This window comes from Manis javanica, chromosome 2 (assembly GCF_040802235.1).
Source record: "Manis javanica isolate MJ-LG chromosome 2, MJ_LKY, whole genome shotgun sequence".
NCBI lineage: Eukaryota > Metazoa > Chordata > Mammalia > Pholidota > Manidae > Manis > Manis javanica.
In genome coordinates, this window is record NC_133157.1 from 64,987,576 (window position 1) to 65,003,164 (window position 15,589).

The window sequence follows — 15,589 nt, forward strand, 5'->3', positions numbered from 1 at the left end:
CACTTGAAAAGAATGTTTATCCTGCTGCTTGTGGGTGGAGTGTTCCCAATTCCTCTCCCATAATAGATAAAACAGAGGCACCTCCCCTCTTTAAAATACTATTTCAAATAATGAGTGTGTTTGTTGAGTTGTACCCCTCCAGAAGAGATGTAGGAGTCCTAAACCTCAGGACCTGACAATGTGATCTTTTTTGGAAATAGAATCATTGCAGATGTAATTAATTAAGATGAAGTCCTTCTGGAGCAGGGTGGGCCCTTAATCTAATATGCATTGTGTCCTTTAAAGAAGACAACTATTGTACCCCATTTCCTTGAGACCCTGTGTGGAGCTGCAGTCACCAGGCTCAGTCACGAGGTGCAAGAGCAACACAGGTCTTTATTGCTAGCTTGAAATAGGGTCTCAGTGGCCTGTCAGAACACAGGACTCGGTCTGAGACCCTGAACAACATTCCCTTTTTGCTTTTACACTTCTGGAACAATTAGGGGCTTTCCAAGGGGGGTGGTTTATTGTGACCTTAGCTGACTGGCTGAGGAGGGTCAGGGTCTTGTTGCACAGGTTGCTGAGCATGGTTTCCATGGGAATGGGCGTGGCTTGAGCGGGAAACTTCTTACTCAAGATGGAGAACACAGAACAAAATGGAGGCAGTCCGGTTGGCTAGGGGTCATGTAGGGGACATAGTTATTCAAGATGTAAGACACAAAATGGAGGCAGGGGGTCATTCATGTAGGGGTCACAGTTATTCAAGATTAAGACACAAAATGGAGGCAGGGGGTCCCACAACAACCTGAAGACACAGAGAGAATGTCACATGAAGCCAGAGACAGAGACTGGAATTCTACAGTTGCAGGCTAAGGAACACCAAGGCTGGCTGACAACAGCCAGAAGCTAGGAGAGAGGCATGGAAAAAAATTCTCCTCAGAGACCCCAGAAGGAATGAAAGGGGCCAACACCTGCTTTTAGAACATCTGTTCTGGCCTCAGAACAGAGAGAGAATACATTTCTGTCATTTTAAGCCACCCTGTTTGTGACACTTTGTTTTGGTATCCTCAGGAAACTAATACAACTAAATTTACCAATGATAAAAATGATCCCTGCAAAGGTAGCTCTTTTATCTTAAGTTAGTTTTTAGTGCAGAAGTATGACAGTTTATTCCAACTGTGCCCAGGCATGAGTGAACCTTCTGTGTACCATCCTTCAAAAGCTACAAGGCCTATCTCTAAACTGAGTCTCACTGTGTCATTAAAACAATCTCTAGGTCACAACAGGCCAAGTGGCCCCATCACTCAGAGGGGCACATCCTTTCATGGAGAGAGGTCATTTATTGGTTTCAGGCATGAAGTCGAAAAGCTTTAAAGAAAATGTTTAAAGGGGTGGATGATTTCCATGTAAAAGGATTCTTAAAGCTCTTGTTCCTACAGGGGGCAGGAAAAGATTTTAAATTCTGAAGTTTCTGTAGAAATAAATCACATTTCTATTTCCCTAGAACTACCCATTTTTAACATCATTGGATATTTTGGTAATTAAAATGCCATCTCAAAATGCCATCTCAATGGTACTTATGAGTCACTGAGTTCAATTAACCTTTTATTATTAAGAAGTCTGCAATGACTTCAAGTTTGTTTTTCAAGTAAAATATATTTGAATAGTATCCTCATTTTTATGAGGGACTCAAAGAGGAATCCAGTTTTCACAATTAGTATATTCATATTTATTCTGAAATAAAATAAAATAAATAGCAACCTAATTTTAGTAAAACACATAGTCAAATCTAATCAATATAATTGTGGCAGATCTTCTATGTCAAAAATTCCCATGATTCAATGTTAAATTCTTTTCATTTTAAGATTTTAAAAATTTTGTTGTGAAATACATCATGCACATCTACAAACACATAATATAAAAAATAAAAGGAACTCTGTACCAAATGGATAAAAAAACAAGACCCATTTATACACTGCCTATAAGAGACTCACTTCAAACCCAAAAGTATACGCAGACTAAAAGTGAAGGGATGGAAAAAGATATTTCATGTCCATAATAGGGAGAAAAATCAGGAGTTGCAGTACTGGTATCAGGCAAAATAGACTTCAACACAGAGAAAGTAACAAGAGACAAAGAAGGACATTACAGAACAATAAGGGGGTCAGTCCAACAGGAGGATATAACCATTATAAATACCTATGCCCTTAACATAGGAGGACCTACATATGTGAAACAAATACCAAAATAATTAAAGAGGGAAATAAAATGCAATGCATTCATTTTAGGAGATGTCAACACACCATTCACATCAATAGACAGATCAACCAGACAGAAAATAAGTAAGGAGACAGAGGCACTGAACAACACATTAGAACAGATGGACCAAACAGACATCTACAGAACACTCCATCCAAAAGCAGCAGGATAAACATTCTTCTCAAGTGCACATGGAACATTTTTGAGAATAGATCACATACTAGGCCACAAAAAGAGTCTCAGTAAATTCAGAAGGATTGAAATTTTACCAGCCAGCTTCTCAGACCACAAAGATATGAAACTAGAAATAAATTACGCAAAGAGAACAAAAAAGCCCACAGACACATGGAGGCTTAAAAACTTGCTCCTAAACACTCAATGGATCAATGATCAAATAAAAACAGAGATCAAGCAATATATGGAGACAAATGAAAACAATAACTCAACACCTCAAAATCTGCTGGACACAACGAAGGCCGCACTAAGAGGGAAGTATATTGCAATAAAGGCCTACCTCAACAAAGAAGAACAATCCCAAATGAACAGTCTAAACTCACAATTAATGAAACTAGGAAAAGAAGAACAAATGAGGACCAAAGGTCAGTAGAAGAAGGGACATATTAAAGATCAGAGCAGAAATAAATAAAATCAATGAGACTATAACAACAGAAAGAATCAATGAAAACAGGAGCTGGTTCTTTGAGAAAATAAACAAAATAGATAACCCCTAGCCACACTTACCAAGAAAAAAAGAGAGTTTACACACATAAACAGAATCAAAAATGAGAAAAGAGAAGTCACTATGGACAACACAGAAATATAAAGAATTATGAGAGAATACTATGAAAAATAATATGCTAATTAATTAGGTAACCTAGAAGAAATGGACAACTTCCTAGAAAAATACAACCTTCCAAGGCTGGTCCAGGAAGAGACAGAAAATCTGAACAGACCAATTACCAGCAATGAAATTTAATTGTTAATCAAAAAACCACCTAAGAACAAAATCCCTGAACCAGGTGGCTTCACCACTGAATTTGATTAAACATTTAGAGAAGACCTAATACCCATCCTCCTTAAAGTTTTCTGAAGAGTAAAAGAGGAAGGAATGCTTCCAAACTCATTCTATGAGGCCAGCATCACTCTAATAACAAAACCAGTCAAAAAAATACCACAAAAAAGAAAACTACAGACCAATATCCGTGATGAACATAGATGCAAAAATACTCAACAGAATATTAGCAAACCAAATTCAAAAATACATCAAAAAGGTCATCCATAATGATCAAGTAGGATTTATTCCAGGGATGCAGGGATAGTGCAATATTTGAAAACCCATCAATGTCAAACACATCAAACAAAGGAAGTACAAAAATCAAATGATCATCTCAATAGATGCTAGAAAAACATTTGACAAAATTCAACATTCATTCATGATAAAACTCTCAACAAAATGGGCATAGAGAGCAAGTACCTCAATATAATAAAGGCCATATATGATGAATCTACAGCAAACATCATACTTAAGAGTGAAAAGTTGAAAGTTTTTCCTCTAAGATCAGGAAAAAGACAAGGATGCCCACTCTCCCCATTTTTATTCACCATAGTACTGGAGGTCCTAGCCAAAGCAGTCAGACAACACAGAAATAAAAAGCTTTCAGATTGGTAAGGAAGAAGTTGACATGATATTGTACAGAAAATCCCTACAGAATTCACCCCAAAACTACTAGAACTAACACTGAATTCAGCAAAGTTGAAGGATACAAAGGTAATACACAGTAATCTGTGGCATTCCTATTTACTAATTAGCAGAAAGAGAAATCAGGAAAACAATTCCATTTACAATTGCATCATAAAGAATAAAATATCTAAGAATAAACCTAACCAAGGAGATGAAAGACCTGCACTCTGAAAACTACAGGATACTCATGAGAGAAAGTAAAGAAGACACCAATAAATGAAAATACATCCTGTGCTCATGGATGGGAATAATTAATATTGGCAAAATGGTCATCCTACCTGAAGCAATCTACAGATTCAATGCAATCTCTATTAAAATACCAACAGTATTCTTCAGTGAACTAGAACAAAGAATTCTAAAATTCATATGGAACCACAAAAGACCCCGAATAGCCAAAGCAATCCTGAGAAGGAAGAATAAAGCTAGGGGGATTATGCTCCCCACTTTCAACCTCTACTACAAAGCCACAGTAATGAAGACAATTTGGTAATGGCACAAGAACAGACCCATAGGTCAATGGAATAGCAGAGAGGGTGCAGAAATAAATCCACACACATATGGTCAGTTTATATAAAATAAAGGAGCCATGGATATACAATGAGGAAATGACAGCCTCCTCAACAACTGGTGTTGGAAAAACTGGACAGCTACATGTAAGAGATGAAACTGGATTATTGTCTAACACCATACACAAAAGTAAACTCAAAATGGATCAAAAACCTGAATGTAAGTCATAAAACCATAAAACTCTTAGAAGAAAACACAGGCAAAAATCTCTTGAATATAAATATGAGCAGGTTTTCCTGAACACATCTCCTAGGGCAAGGGAAACAAAATAAAAAATGAACAAATGAGACTACATTATGCTAAAAAGCTTCTGTACAGCAAAGGACACCATCAGCAGAACAAAAAGGCATCCTACAGTATGGGAGAATATATTTACAAATGACATATCTGACAAGGGATTAACATCCAAAATATATAAAGAACTCACATGCCTCTACACCCAAAAAGCAAATAACCCTATTAAAAAATGGGTGGAGGATATGAACAGACACTTCTCCAAAGAAGAAATTCAGATGGCCAATAGGCACATGCAAAGATGCTTCACATTTGTAATCATCAGGGAAATGCAAATTAAAACCACAATGAGATATCACCTCACACCAGTTAGGATGGCCAACATCCAAAAGACAAGCAACAACAAATGCTGGTGAGGATGTGGAGAAAGGGGAACTCTCCTACACTGCTGGTGGGAAAGTAAATTAGTTCAACTATTGTGGAAAGCAATATGGAGGTTCCTCAAAAAACTGAAAATAGAAATACTATTTGACGCAGGAATTTCACTCCTAGGAATTTACCCAAAGAAAACAGAATCCCAGATTCAAAAAGACATCTGAACCCCTATGTTTATCACAGCACTATTTACAATAGCCAAGATTTGGAAGCAACCTAAGTGTCCATCAATAGATGAATTTATAAAGAAGATGTAGTACATACATACAATGGAATATTATTCAGCCATAAGAAGAAAACAGATTTTACCATTTGCAACAACATGGATGGAGGTAGTTGAATTATGCTCAGTGAAATAAGCCAGGCAGAGAAAGGGAAGTACCAAATGATTTCAGTCATTAGTGGAGTATAACAACAAAACAATACTGAAGGAACAAAGCAGCAGCAGACTTACAGACTCTAAGAAGGGCCTAGTGGTTACCAAAGGGAAAGGGGTTGGGGAGGGTGTGGGGGATGGAGGGAGAAGAGGATTAAGGGCATTATGATTAGCACCCATAATGTAGGGGGGGTCATGGGGAAGACAGTATAGCACGAGAAGACAAATAGCAACTCTATATTATTTTACTATGCTGATGGACAGTGACTGCAATGGGGTGTTGGGAGGACTCAATAATATGGGTGAATGTAGTAACCACAATGTTGCTCATGTGAAACCTTCATACAATTGTATATCAATGATAACTTAATAAGAAAAAAAAGAAGAAAAATATTATTGAGAAAATAAAGATTAAATAAATTATAATACATCTTATGTGCTGATATGGAAAGATATACTAGGGAGAAAATGTTCAAATTGTGTCAGCTTTAAAAAAAAAAAAACAACTCTGATCTTAGCATCTGACTTGTGATACCGATTGTTAATTGATCAATAAATCCCCTGTAAGGCCCTCCCCTGCTGGGTAGGTCTCTCCTCTACTTCTGCTAACCCCCATTATTCTGAATTTCCTGCTTTAATTTTTCATAAGTACAGACTTGAGGCCTAGGCATCTAGAATCACATTCAGATAAATTATGTTGCTTACAGTGAGAGGTATTTACCCCTGTTCCTTGATGTAAGCTGTGACATGACAATCTGAACTATTAGAAGTATAAATTGGAAGTGATTATTTCCATCACAAAAAGCATCAGAATGTAAGTCTTTGAAATAACACATGAGATAAATATACTTAAAATCTGATTCAACTAGCAAGAATTCTGTTTTTCATAAAAATTTTAGGACCTCAAGTGATATATAAATTGAGGTAAGATGATTTTTCTTATAAGTATGCTCATTTGTTCAACAAACACTCTTCATATATACCCATTGTATACCAAGTATCATGTGGCACCAGGGACATGGTTGAATATCAAAAGAATATTCCACACAATCACATCTGATAAATAAGTGCAACAGAAGTGTACAAAATGAGTAACTGCTTGTGGAAAATAAACTCCTTGACAAAAAACACTAGGTCTCACAGACGGCCGCATGAGCTTTAGCCTAATTTCGATCCTGCTGTCTCACTCCCCTGTTTTCTTATACAGAACGATTCTGAGCCCAGGTTCACCTCCCTACAGTACAGAGAGCCAACCCAATAGGAGGGCGGGGAATTATTGATTTGGAATGATCAAAGAATATCAAGAGCTACAAAGCTGAAGTCTAGTTTACATGAAGGTCATCATAAATCTCAGTGAATTATACCTTAAAAATATTTTGATGGGTAGACCTCTACAGCTGGACTAGCTCCAATTCCAGTAACATGTTACACCTTTAGCCATAGAGACACTTTCAATTCATCAATATTCACCCAAATAATTTGCCTTCACCCAAACACCCAAACTATCTTGCTTTCAAGCAACAGAAGTCAATTCTGATCAGTTTGAGCAAAAGGAAGGTACTGAAAGAATCTTTGAACAGCTAAGCCTTGAGAAACACAGACACAAGACATGCTGAGTGTCCATACTGCAAAGAAGTTCTCTTTACTGCCATGGCTCAATCTTCACTTGGCTCCAAGGAGTCATGGACTCCTGACCATTCCAGTCCACATCTCAGCTTTCCAGGAGCAAGAATACAGTTAGCTTAGTTTTGACCAGTGCCTGACTCTAGACTAGTCAAGGGAAAGGCTCTGTGTACATAATGCCTAATTACAGAGAGGGGAGAATGGGTATGAACAGTGACACTGTCTTTTGCATTAAAATAAGTTTTAAAATAGGTAGCTTCTTTAGGAAGTTAAGTTTCTTAGTTTCCCACATTGCTTCTTTTCTTACCCTGCCTATAGGACAAGAACTATGGGGCCTGTTGGAAGACAACTGGAGGTGAGGAAAGAATAAAAGAATAAGATGAGTATAACATACAACCTGACACTCATCATTCATCTCAACAGGGAAGAACTATTTTGTGATTTACTCTTCATCCTACGGACATGGAGTGTTCAGGAAAAATAAGAGTCACTTAGAGGCACAAACCAATCCTGGAGTCAGGGGGACAGAAGGAGGTTTACTCCAAAGCCCTAACTAGAGCATTCTATTTCATTAAGTGGCCAGGAGAGAGAGTGATTCCTGGGAATCAGTGTCTCATAATATTTCCAATATTGTTCTGACAAGGAGACATTACCTTTCTTCATGATTAATGAAAAGCAAAAACAAAGAAACAAAAATCCTTACAAACAAAAAACAGGATGAGGAGGAAGCAAAGGTTCTGGGTTGACATACATATGAAGACTCTCTAAATATAGAAAATATGTCTTTAAGAATCAAATGTGTCTACTGTTTCTGTTGGAAAGGCTGTTTGATGAACTTGGTTTTGAATTACATGAAAAGACTTATGCACTGTGAACACTTTGAGTCTAATGAGAAATGTCAAATGGAAAGTGTAACTAAAAGAGTCTTGTCCAAAAGTCCCTTCTGATGAAATCTGAGATCAGTATTGATAAATTTGGCTTGCCCAATTTTTGCTTAGTGTAATGAACAGGGTTGCTAGAAGTTATTTTAGCTGTATTTCGTCAGCATGCCAATAGAGTTTTTTCAGCATTCCTCTAGCCACACATGTGGCATACATTTGTTATTTACAATACATACATAGGAAATGCTTGATTGATGAGATAACCCCCTTTTCAGAAAGATCTTTTCCAAATGGGGTCTTATACTCTATGTGTTAAATGAAGTACCATAAAGTTAGTGAAATATACTTTTTCACCCCTAGATTTTATTTCTGATAAAAGTATTACAAGGATGATATTTTCGTAGAAAATATGGGATATAAAATATGGTTACAGATAAATGTAGATTTTGTCTATATATTTTTCCCTTTATATGCCCTCTAAGCCTTTGTGTCTGGTATGGTGCTTAGGTAATATGAGAGGAGATAGAACAGGAGAACGGGCAGAGACTGAGATTTGGATGGTTTCTGGATAAAATGCAATCATATTGGGTAGATCATTCTATTCCTACAGATTTTAAGGTATACTCTTATATCCATATTGTATATTATGTTGTATAAGAACTATAAGTGTTCAAAGTAGCATCTATAGAGTTTTATAAATGCTTTAAATTTAACTTTGAAACCTTAGTGTTACTATAATACAAATGTTCCCATTTAATGTAAGAATGTAAATTTTGTTTTTAAAGGAGGGAACAGAATTTAGGACAATATCAAATTCCTATCATTTGGCATGGTATGAGTTATTGGTTTTCAGTCTGACCACATCCAAAGATAGCTCTGTGCAGCTTTAAGACTCTTCAGGAGTCTTATAAAATTTATATGCACATAAAAGCTAAGATTACTTTTTAGAAAATAACTCTTTTCCTTCCCAAATCATCACCTTATAGGCTTCCTTTCAACAGTAGTATCCAAAAGTACACTTCATGGACAATTATACTCACAAAAATAAAATACTAATATATATCATTTGTATGTATTAATATACATTTAATTATATATGAAATATTCATATATATTTGTACATAAACGTGTCTGGGATTATATGATTTGACACAATTATTAACACTAACATATATTAGGCCCTATTCTAAATGATTTACAGATACTCATTTACTCTGCATAATAACTTTATAAGAGGCATAATTATTATTATTATTATTATTATTCTCATTTTACAGATGATGAAACAGAGGTGCAGGTAAGTTTTGTAAACTGCCTTACGTCTCACTCTAAAATGGCTGAGCCAGGATTGGTACCGAGCTGACTACAGGCAGAATCTGCATGCTCACTAGCCATACTATAGAGCAGAGGTCAGCTTATCTCACCCCTTTTTCAGTAAAGAGCCATATAATACATAGTTTAGGCTCCATAGGTCACATACAATTTCTGTTGCATTTTCTTCTTTTTTTACCAGTCATTTTTAAATACTGTTCATGGACCATTACAAAAACAGATCATGCACTGGATTTGTCCTGTAGGTCTAGCTGCCAACCCCAATATATTGCCATATTTTCTCATGCAACAATTTTTTTTAATGTGTGTGCAAGAAATGTAGACAAAATAGCTTTACTTTTTGTGAAAAACTACTTTGTTGACTGCAGTTTCTTCCAAAGACCCTCAGTCACCCTTTCTAAGACCTGCCTTCTCCACCCTTTGACCACCCCTATGGTTGAGCAACTGGCAGTTCAGTTTTTAATAATGTGAGCCCACCACCAGTCTCAGTTGACTGCCTGTGGTGATCATGTGACTCATCTGTGTCAGAGACTTGGGAATTCTTACCTTGAGTGATATTCTCCATCTATTCGGTCTGACGGTCTGTATCAGATGAAATGGGAGGCTCTTCAGTGGCATGGTTTCCACCACCTGAACTGGAGAAGCAGGGAAAGCCAGTTCTGCAAAGGGAGAAAATGAAGTTGACGCACGGAGAAGAGCAGAGATGACACATGGAGAGAGGATCTTGACAGTCGGTCCTTCCTTCAGCTTACTCCTAAGGCCCAGCTGCACTCTCATCCTTGGATTTCCTGAGAAAACTCAGATTTCCTTTTAATAAATCTCTCTTCTCTCCCAGTTATCTGGCATTGATTTCTGTTGCTTTCAACCAAAACTAATACTTTTTTACATATACCACTTTTAATCAGCCACCATTTTTAGGCAGGGAAATTATTTTTAGGGAATTGGCTCAATAAGAGTTTAAGGAGATGCATTCATTCAAATTAGTCAGGAATGTCTTTAGTTCAGGGACCTCCATTTAAACATTTAAATACATCTCTAAAGTAAGATCCTAACTGAACACTTAGCAAAATGTGGTTGATCAATGGCATTCATTTCCCCATCTCCACCAGCAGCAGCTCTAGTCACTCGAAGGTGAGAAGCTGATGTGTAGTCCAACAATCTTTCAACTTCCTACTATGCTTCTGGCACTTGTCTCACCTGAGGCTGTCACATGACTGGAATGGTGTCTGGGCCAGAGTAGTCACCTCAATACAGGTAGAATTTTAAAAATCAGTAAATATATATTTTAATGATATTTAGATGTTTAAATTAAGCACTCAAAAGGCACCTCTTTATTTGAAAGAGATTTTGAGTTCAGATAACTAGTCATAAAAAATGATTTATGGAAGCCTGAAACTTCCCCAAAAGAAAGAAATAAGAAAAAAGGGGGAAATCAGGCTGAGGGGAATCTCTTTTAAGATGTCATATGAGAAAATGTGATGAATGTGACAACTGAAGGAAAGGACTTCGGTTGTTAAGTTTTTAGTGCTTTTTAAATAAATTGGGTTGCAACAAAACGTATAGAATTGTTGAATCCTTTAGGAGCATCCAGTTGTAACTCACTTGTGGAATTAATAGGGGCTATGTCTCCATCATCTCTTCTCCTGGAAGCCACATATAACAGTCACACTTCCAGGGAAAATGGCAAAAATCCCTTTCTCTCTCTTTTTTTTAAGTGTGTTTTGAAGAATGGCCAAGGAATCTGCCAACCTAGTGAGATCAGTCTCACCAGCTGCTTTCTCAAGTTGAATTCTACCAGCCAGATGGGATGCTGTATGGAAAAGTGGGTTTCTTTAAAAAATTCATAGATTCTTTTTAAGGGAACAATCACATGGACTTCTCAGCATCAGAAGATGGGCCGATATTTGTTGCCCTGTATCATCTTCCAAAGAGGCCAGCCTCATTATGAGTCCTATTGAACCTTCTAGACTAAACCAATGACACTGACAATTATTTGCCACCAAACATTAGTTGGATACAGTGCATTTCCTATTGCACATTCTTGTATGTATACCTGAAGACTCTTTATTATAAATATAAAACACCAGAAGACATATTCTGCAGTTTCCACAGCTTTAGTCTCACTTCATTTCCCCCCACCACACAACTGCCTTCAATTGTTCTTAACTTTCCTCCTTTAAGTCAGGAGGTCATTTGGAAACAGTCCCACTTGAAAAGTAAGAATCTATATTTAAAACACAGAAACCCACTTTTCAAAGTTTGAAGGTATTTTTATTCGAGCATTCAGTCAATAATGACTGTTGTCCTTCAGTTGCCAAACTACTCTCTCCCTTGAGACCCTTTTTGTTTCTTTGTTATTACACAAAATAATGGTTCTTTGGTACTCATTTCCTGAAGAAGATTACTTTTCAGCATCAGGCTTCACCAACAAGCCTTTTCCCAGCCACAGACTGCAAATCTACAATGTGACTAAGCAGGGTGACTTTACAAGTAACACTGACTGTAGGAGAAAATAGAAAAATAAGAGTAAGAGAGTTTTCTGAGCTTCTCCACTGAATTTTTATGGCTGCTTAGAAATGAGCACTTCACTGATCTGTCCTCATACAAGGGAGAAATGTTTAGCCAGAACAAGGATGCAACTCCCAAACCAGGACTTAAGGGCTTGCCAAAAAAGGAAACAATACCCATGACTTGGAGGGATTCATGTCAGAATAGGGATGTGGAGTGGTTCAAAGGCTCTCAGAAGATTCCACTTCATTACAGATGATTATTTAATGTAGCGAGTCCCTTGGGCCTGGTCCAGGGACTAGATACAAGTCCATGCATGCTGAATAGCTATTGTGTGAAGATGAGAAGAGAAAAGGGAATATTAGACTTGAAGTCAGAATCTGGACCATTAAAACCTGCTGGCTACTGTACTGAAAAGATATTCAAACTCAGTGAGTTTCAATTTCCCTTATCTGTTAATTAGACATCATATCTAGTTCACAATCCTGTTTTAAGAGCTAAATGAAACAATCTGTGTGCAAATGTCGAGGCAGTACAATAGGCTTACAATAATGAATCCAATTTTTCTCTAACATCATCCAGAGGGCAATGACAATGTGAGCCAGCTCAAAGCAGCTGAAAATGACAGCTGGCGTGGCCACCAAAGACACCCATAGAAAAATGCAAATCCATATCAAGATGATGCCTCCCTTGACGGACACTCTTAATGCAGCTGGGAATTCAGAGAATTTTTGTATCTCTAATTAATGCAATAAGAGGACAGAGGACTGCAGGAATGCATGTAGGATTCATTTAAAAGCCAACCGTAATGCCAGGAAAGACCTCTCTATAAAACCTGAAGTTAACAAAATTCAGTGTGCAATAACAAGGGACAGCAAGCATCCCTTGGGTTTTATGGCTTAGAGATTATGTACCTGTCATAGTTTGGGTTTCTCAGGAAACAGACTTTGGGGATGGAGATTTGCATGAAGAGATTTAATGGGGAATACGTTCTCTGAGAGAGCAGCAAGAGCAGGACTGAGCAAAGTGAGAAACTGAGCCACAGTGCTGAAACCATAGCCTCAGACAATTCTACAGGGGCCAAGGGGCTGGAACAGCCCATCAAAGGTGTCCCAAATCAAGACAAAGGGAGCTCAACATTAATCCCCAGGTTTTGACCAGTCATTGAATACAGGCTATACCCAGAGACAGGGTGTATGTAGACCTGGGTGAAGCAGCTTTATTCAGTTGAGGGCATTTCCCCAAAAGGTACTCAGCTGCAAGTGGTCAGAAGTCACTACTCGTGGTAGCTGGAGAAATAAATGCCTCACCCTGCAGCAGAATTTGGGTACACTGCAGATCCACTAGCAATTGCTCCTTGCCACCCAACACCACTTGCTTCATACAGCGAGTCCATTCCATCTGGAAACAACTCCCATGAGATTCTATCTAGTTTGTGCTTTTTCCTGGGGACATTTTCAAGAGGACAGTTATTGAGAAAATTAAAACTGCCTTTGCAGCTGGTCACAAGGACATACTTGGTACTCATGTCTATGTTATCCTTTTATCCTCTGCTAGCACCTCCGTAAGTCTTGGTGGTTTACCATGTGTGGACTCAGACCCTCATTTCTGAAGCACCTAAGCCCCTGGTCCAAATGCCCCACTCAGGCTGTCACTGCAGCGCTTGACCACTTACTATCAAAACTGTACAGGAGAGACCCAAGAAACATCCCCATTAGATCACCTGAGCACCAAGGCACTCTTCCCCGCCCAGTGTTACTTAAAAGCAGCCCTATCTTCTCCTAAATGATTAGGGAGGGTCTATTACTCCTGCTGGGATGATGAGTCATTTTCTTGTCTTATGATGTGTTGACAATCAGAGTCCAAACTAGCTAAGCTTCAATGACGCCTTAGAAAGTAGTAGGATTCTTGCTGTGTCTCCTATGAAGTGTTCTGTCTCTGGGCACCTCTTGAACTAAAGAGCTTAGAGTTGCAGAAATACAAAGTACAAATGCCTCCAAGTAGGTCACTTGAAATGATAATAAGCTGGGTTACTTCCATTCCCATCCCTTGGTTCCTGGGCGCAAGTATGCCACCTATGAAGGATACAGCCTATGGAAGTGAATTTAGAGTGTATAATGCACCTGTAGTATAGTAGTCCATCCTCACAGGTTACCACCTCACAACTGGCACCCCAGCTACACCATCAAAAAGCTGTCCCACTTCCCTTGTGAGCTGCCTGCTTCTGAGTAATATGGTATATAGTAGGACAGGTGCATCCTTGGTCATGTTCTCAGTGCCATCCTCATTTATGAGTCCCTTGTCTGAGGCAATACTTTGTGGCTTCCTGTTTCAGTGAATATAACCCTCTGTACACTACCAAATAGTGGGGTGCCATGGCCCCCTCATCAGGAAAGGCAAACCCACATCTAGAACACACATCAATTCCAGTCAAGATGAATCATTGCTCCCATTTAGAGTGTAAGGGGGTACAGAGTGGCTGGTTGGTTTGCAAGGACTGCCCTGCATCAGGAGCTCAGATTGGACAGGCTGGGAAGTGGGACATTAGCTCACACAGCTTTGTGAGTGGGAGCCCATGCGCTGGGCTTCCCATTTCCGTCATCAAGGAAACTCTGCTTATGTGCCTATTGTGCCAAAAGTGGAGCAGTCAGTTGCAGTCTGGCTGACCTCAACTGCTCAAGTCATTCTCTTTAGTGCCTTTTCCATGAAAGTAGCTTCCCAATAGGAATAACCAAGTGATACAAAGGCCTTCAAACTTCATGCCCACTCACATAGATCATTTACATGCCTGTGACTTCCCAAATCTCTTTGCCTCTAATATCCTGGTCTTTCTTCTTCCAAGGTTTTGGCAAACTGCCAACCATCCACCACTGCCCATATCCATATACAGTCTTTTATACACATTTCTTTCCACACTATGTGGATGCCAGATCACCTGCCCAAGCTCTGACCATTGGAAGTAATTCCCCTACACCTTTCTGGGCCACCCATGAGTAGGGCTATGGTGCAGCAGGAAACCATTTTCAGTATACCCTCAACCCATGAACGAGTTCAGACTTGTCCCTCTCCTGTCATTTGGACATAGAGACCCTCCCCTGCAGGTACAAGCTGAAATAGAGTAACTGGGATAGTGGTAGATGATATGGTTGTCTAGGAGCATGTTTAAGCATTTATTTGCCCTCTCTGACCATGTTCTTGCTCAATCCTGGATGTACCACTTCCATCTTAACAATGGATTTCTGGCACAAATAGACTTTATGGCACAAATAGAACTGAGCTCATTATGGTCACTGGATATTCCATGTTCAGGTGCTCCATCTCTACCAGGGCCCAGTGGTACACCAGGATCCATTTTTAAAATGGCGTATAATATTCTGCTACAATTGGCATGGCCTTACTCCAATCCCTTGGGGCTTTCTCAGATCAGGAGACTAAGAGACTAGGTGATGCCAGGAACAAGATACAATCTTTTTCCCCTTAGTGAAGTGAATGCCCTAGCATGCACCAGACCATGGGACCCCTAAAATTTCAGTGATGTTTCAAGACCCTGAATTTTTGCTCCCACTCTCTGGATAGCATGTGTTGTAGGAGGGCCTCCAGTGTATTCTCCATATTTTTTTCATCTCGTCCAAATAACAAATGTCATCAATACTG

General features: G+C 38.7%; 1 protein-coding gene across 7 annotated transcripts in view; it reads right to left on the bottom strand.

The window, feature by feature from the left end:
• DMRT2 (doublesex and mab-3 related transcription factor 2) overlaps positions 1-15,589 on the bottom strand; it is a 702,131-nt gene that overhangs the window by 370,331 nt on the left and 316,211 nt on the right. For all 7 annotated transcript variants that reach the window (XR_012127744.1, XR_012127746.1, XR_012127745.1 and 4 more), the window contains one exon: positions 9,974-10,086. Coding sequence is in view for 3 of the 7 variants with exons in the window: in XM_073228608.1 (XP_073084709.1) it covers positions 9,974-10,086 (113 nt within the window). In the remaining 4 variants the exon portion in view is untranslated. Of the gene's footprint in view, positions 1-9,973; positions 10,087-15,589 lie in introns of those variants that run through there.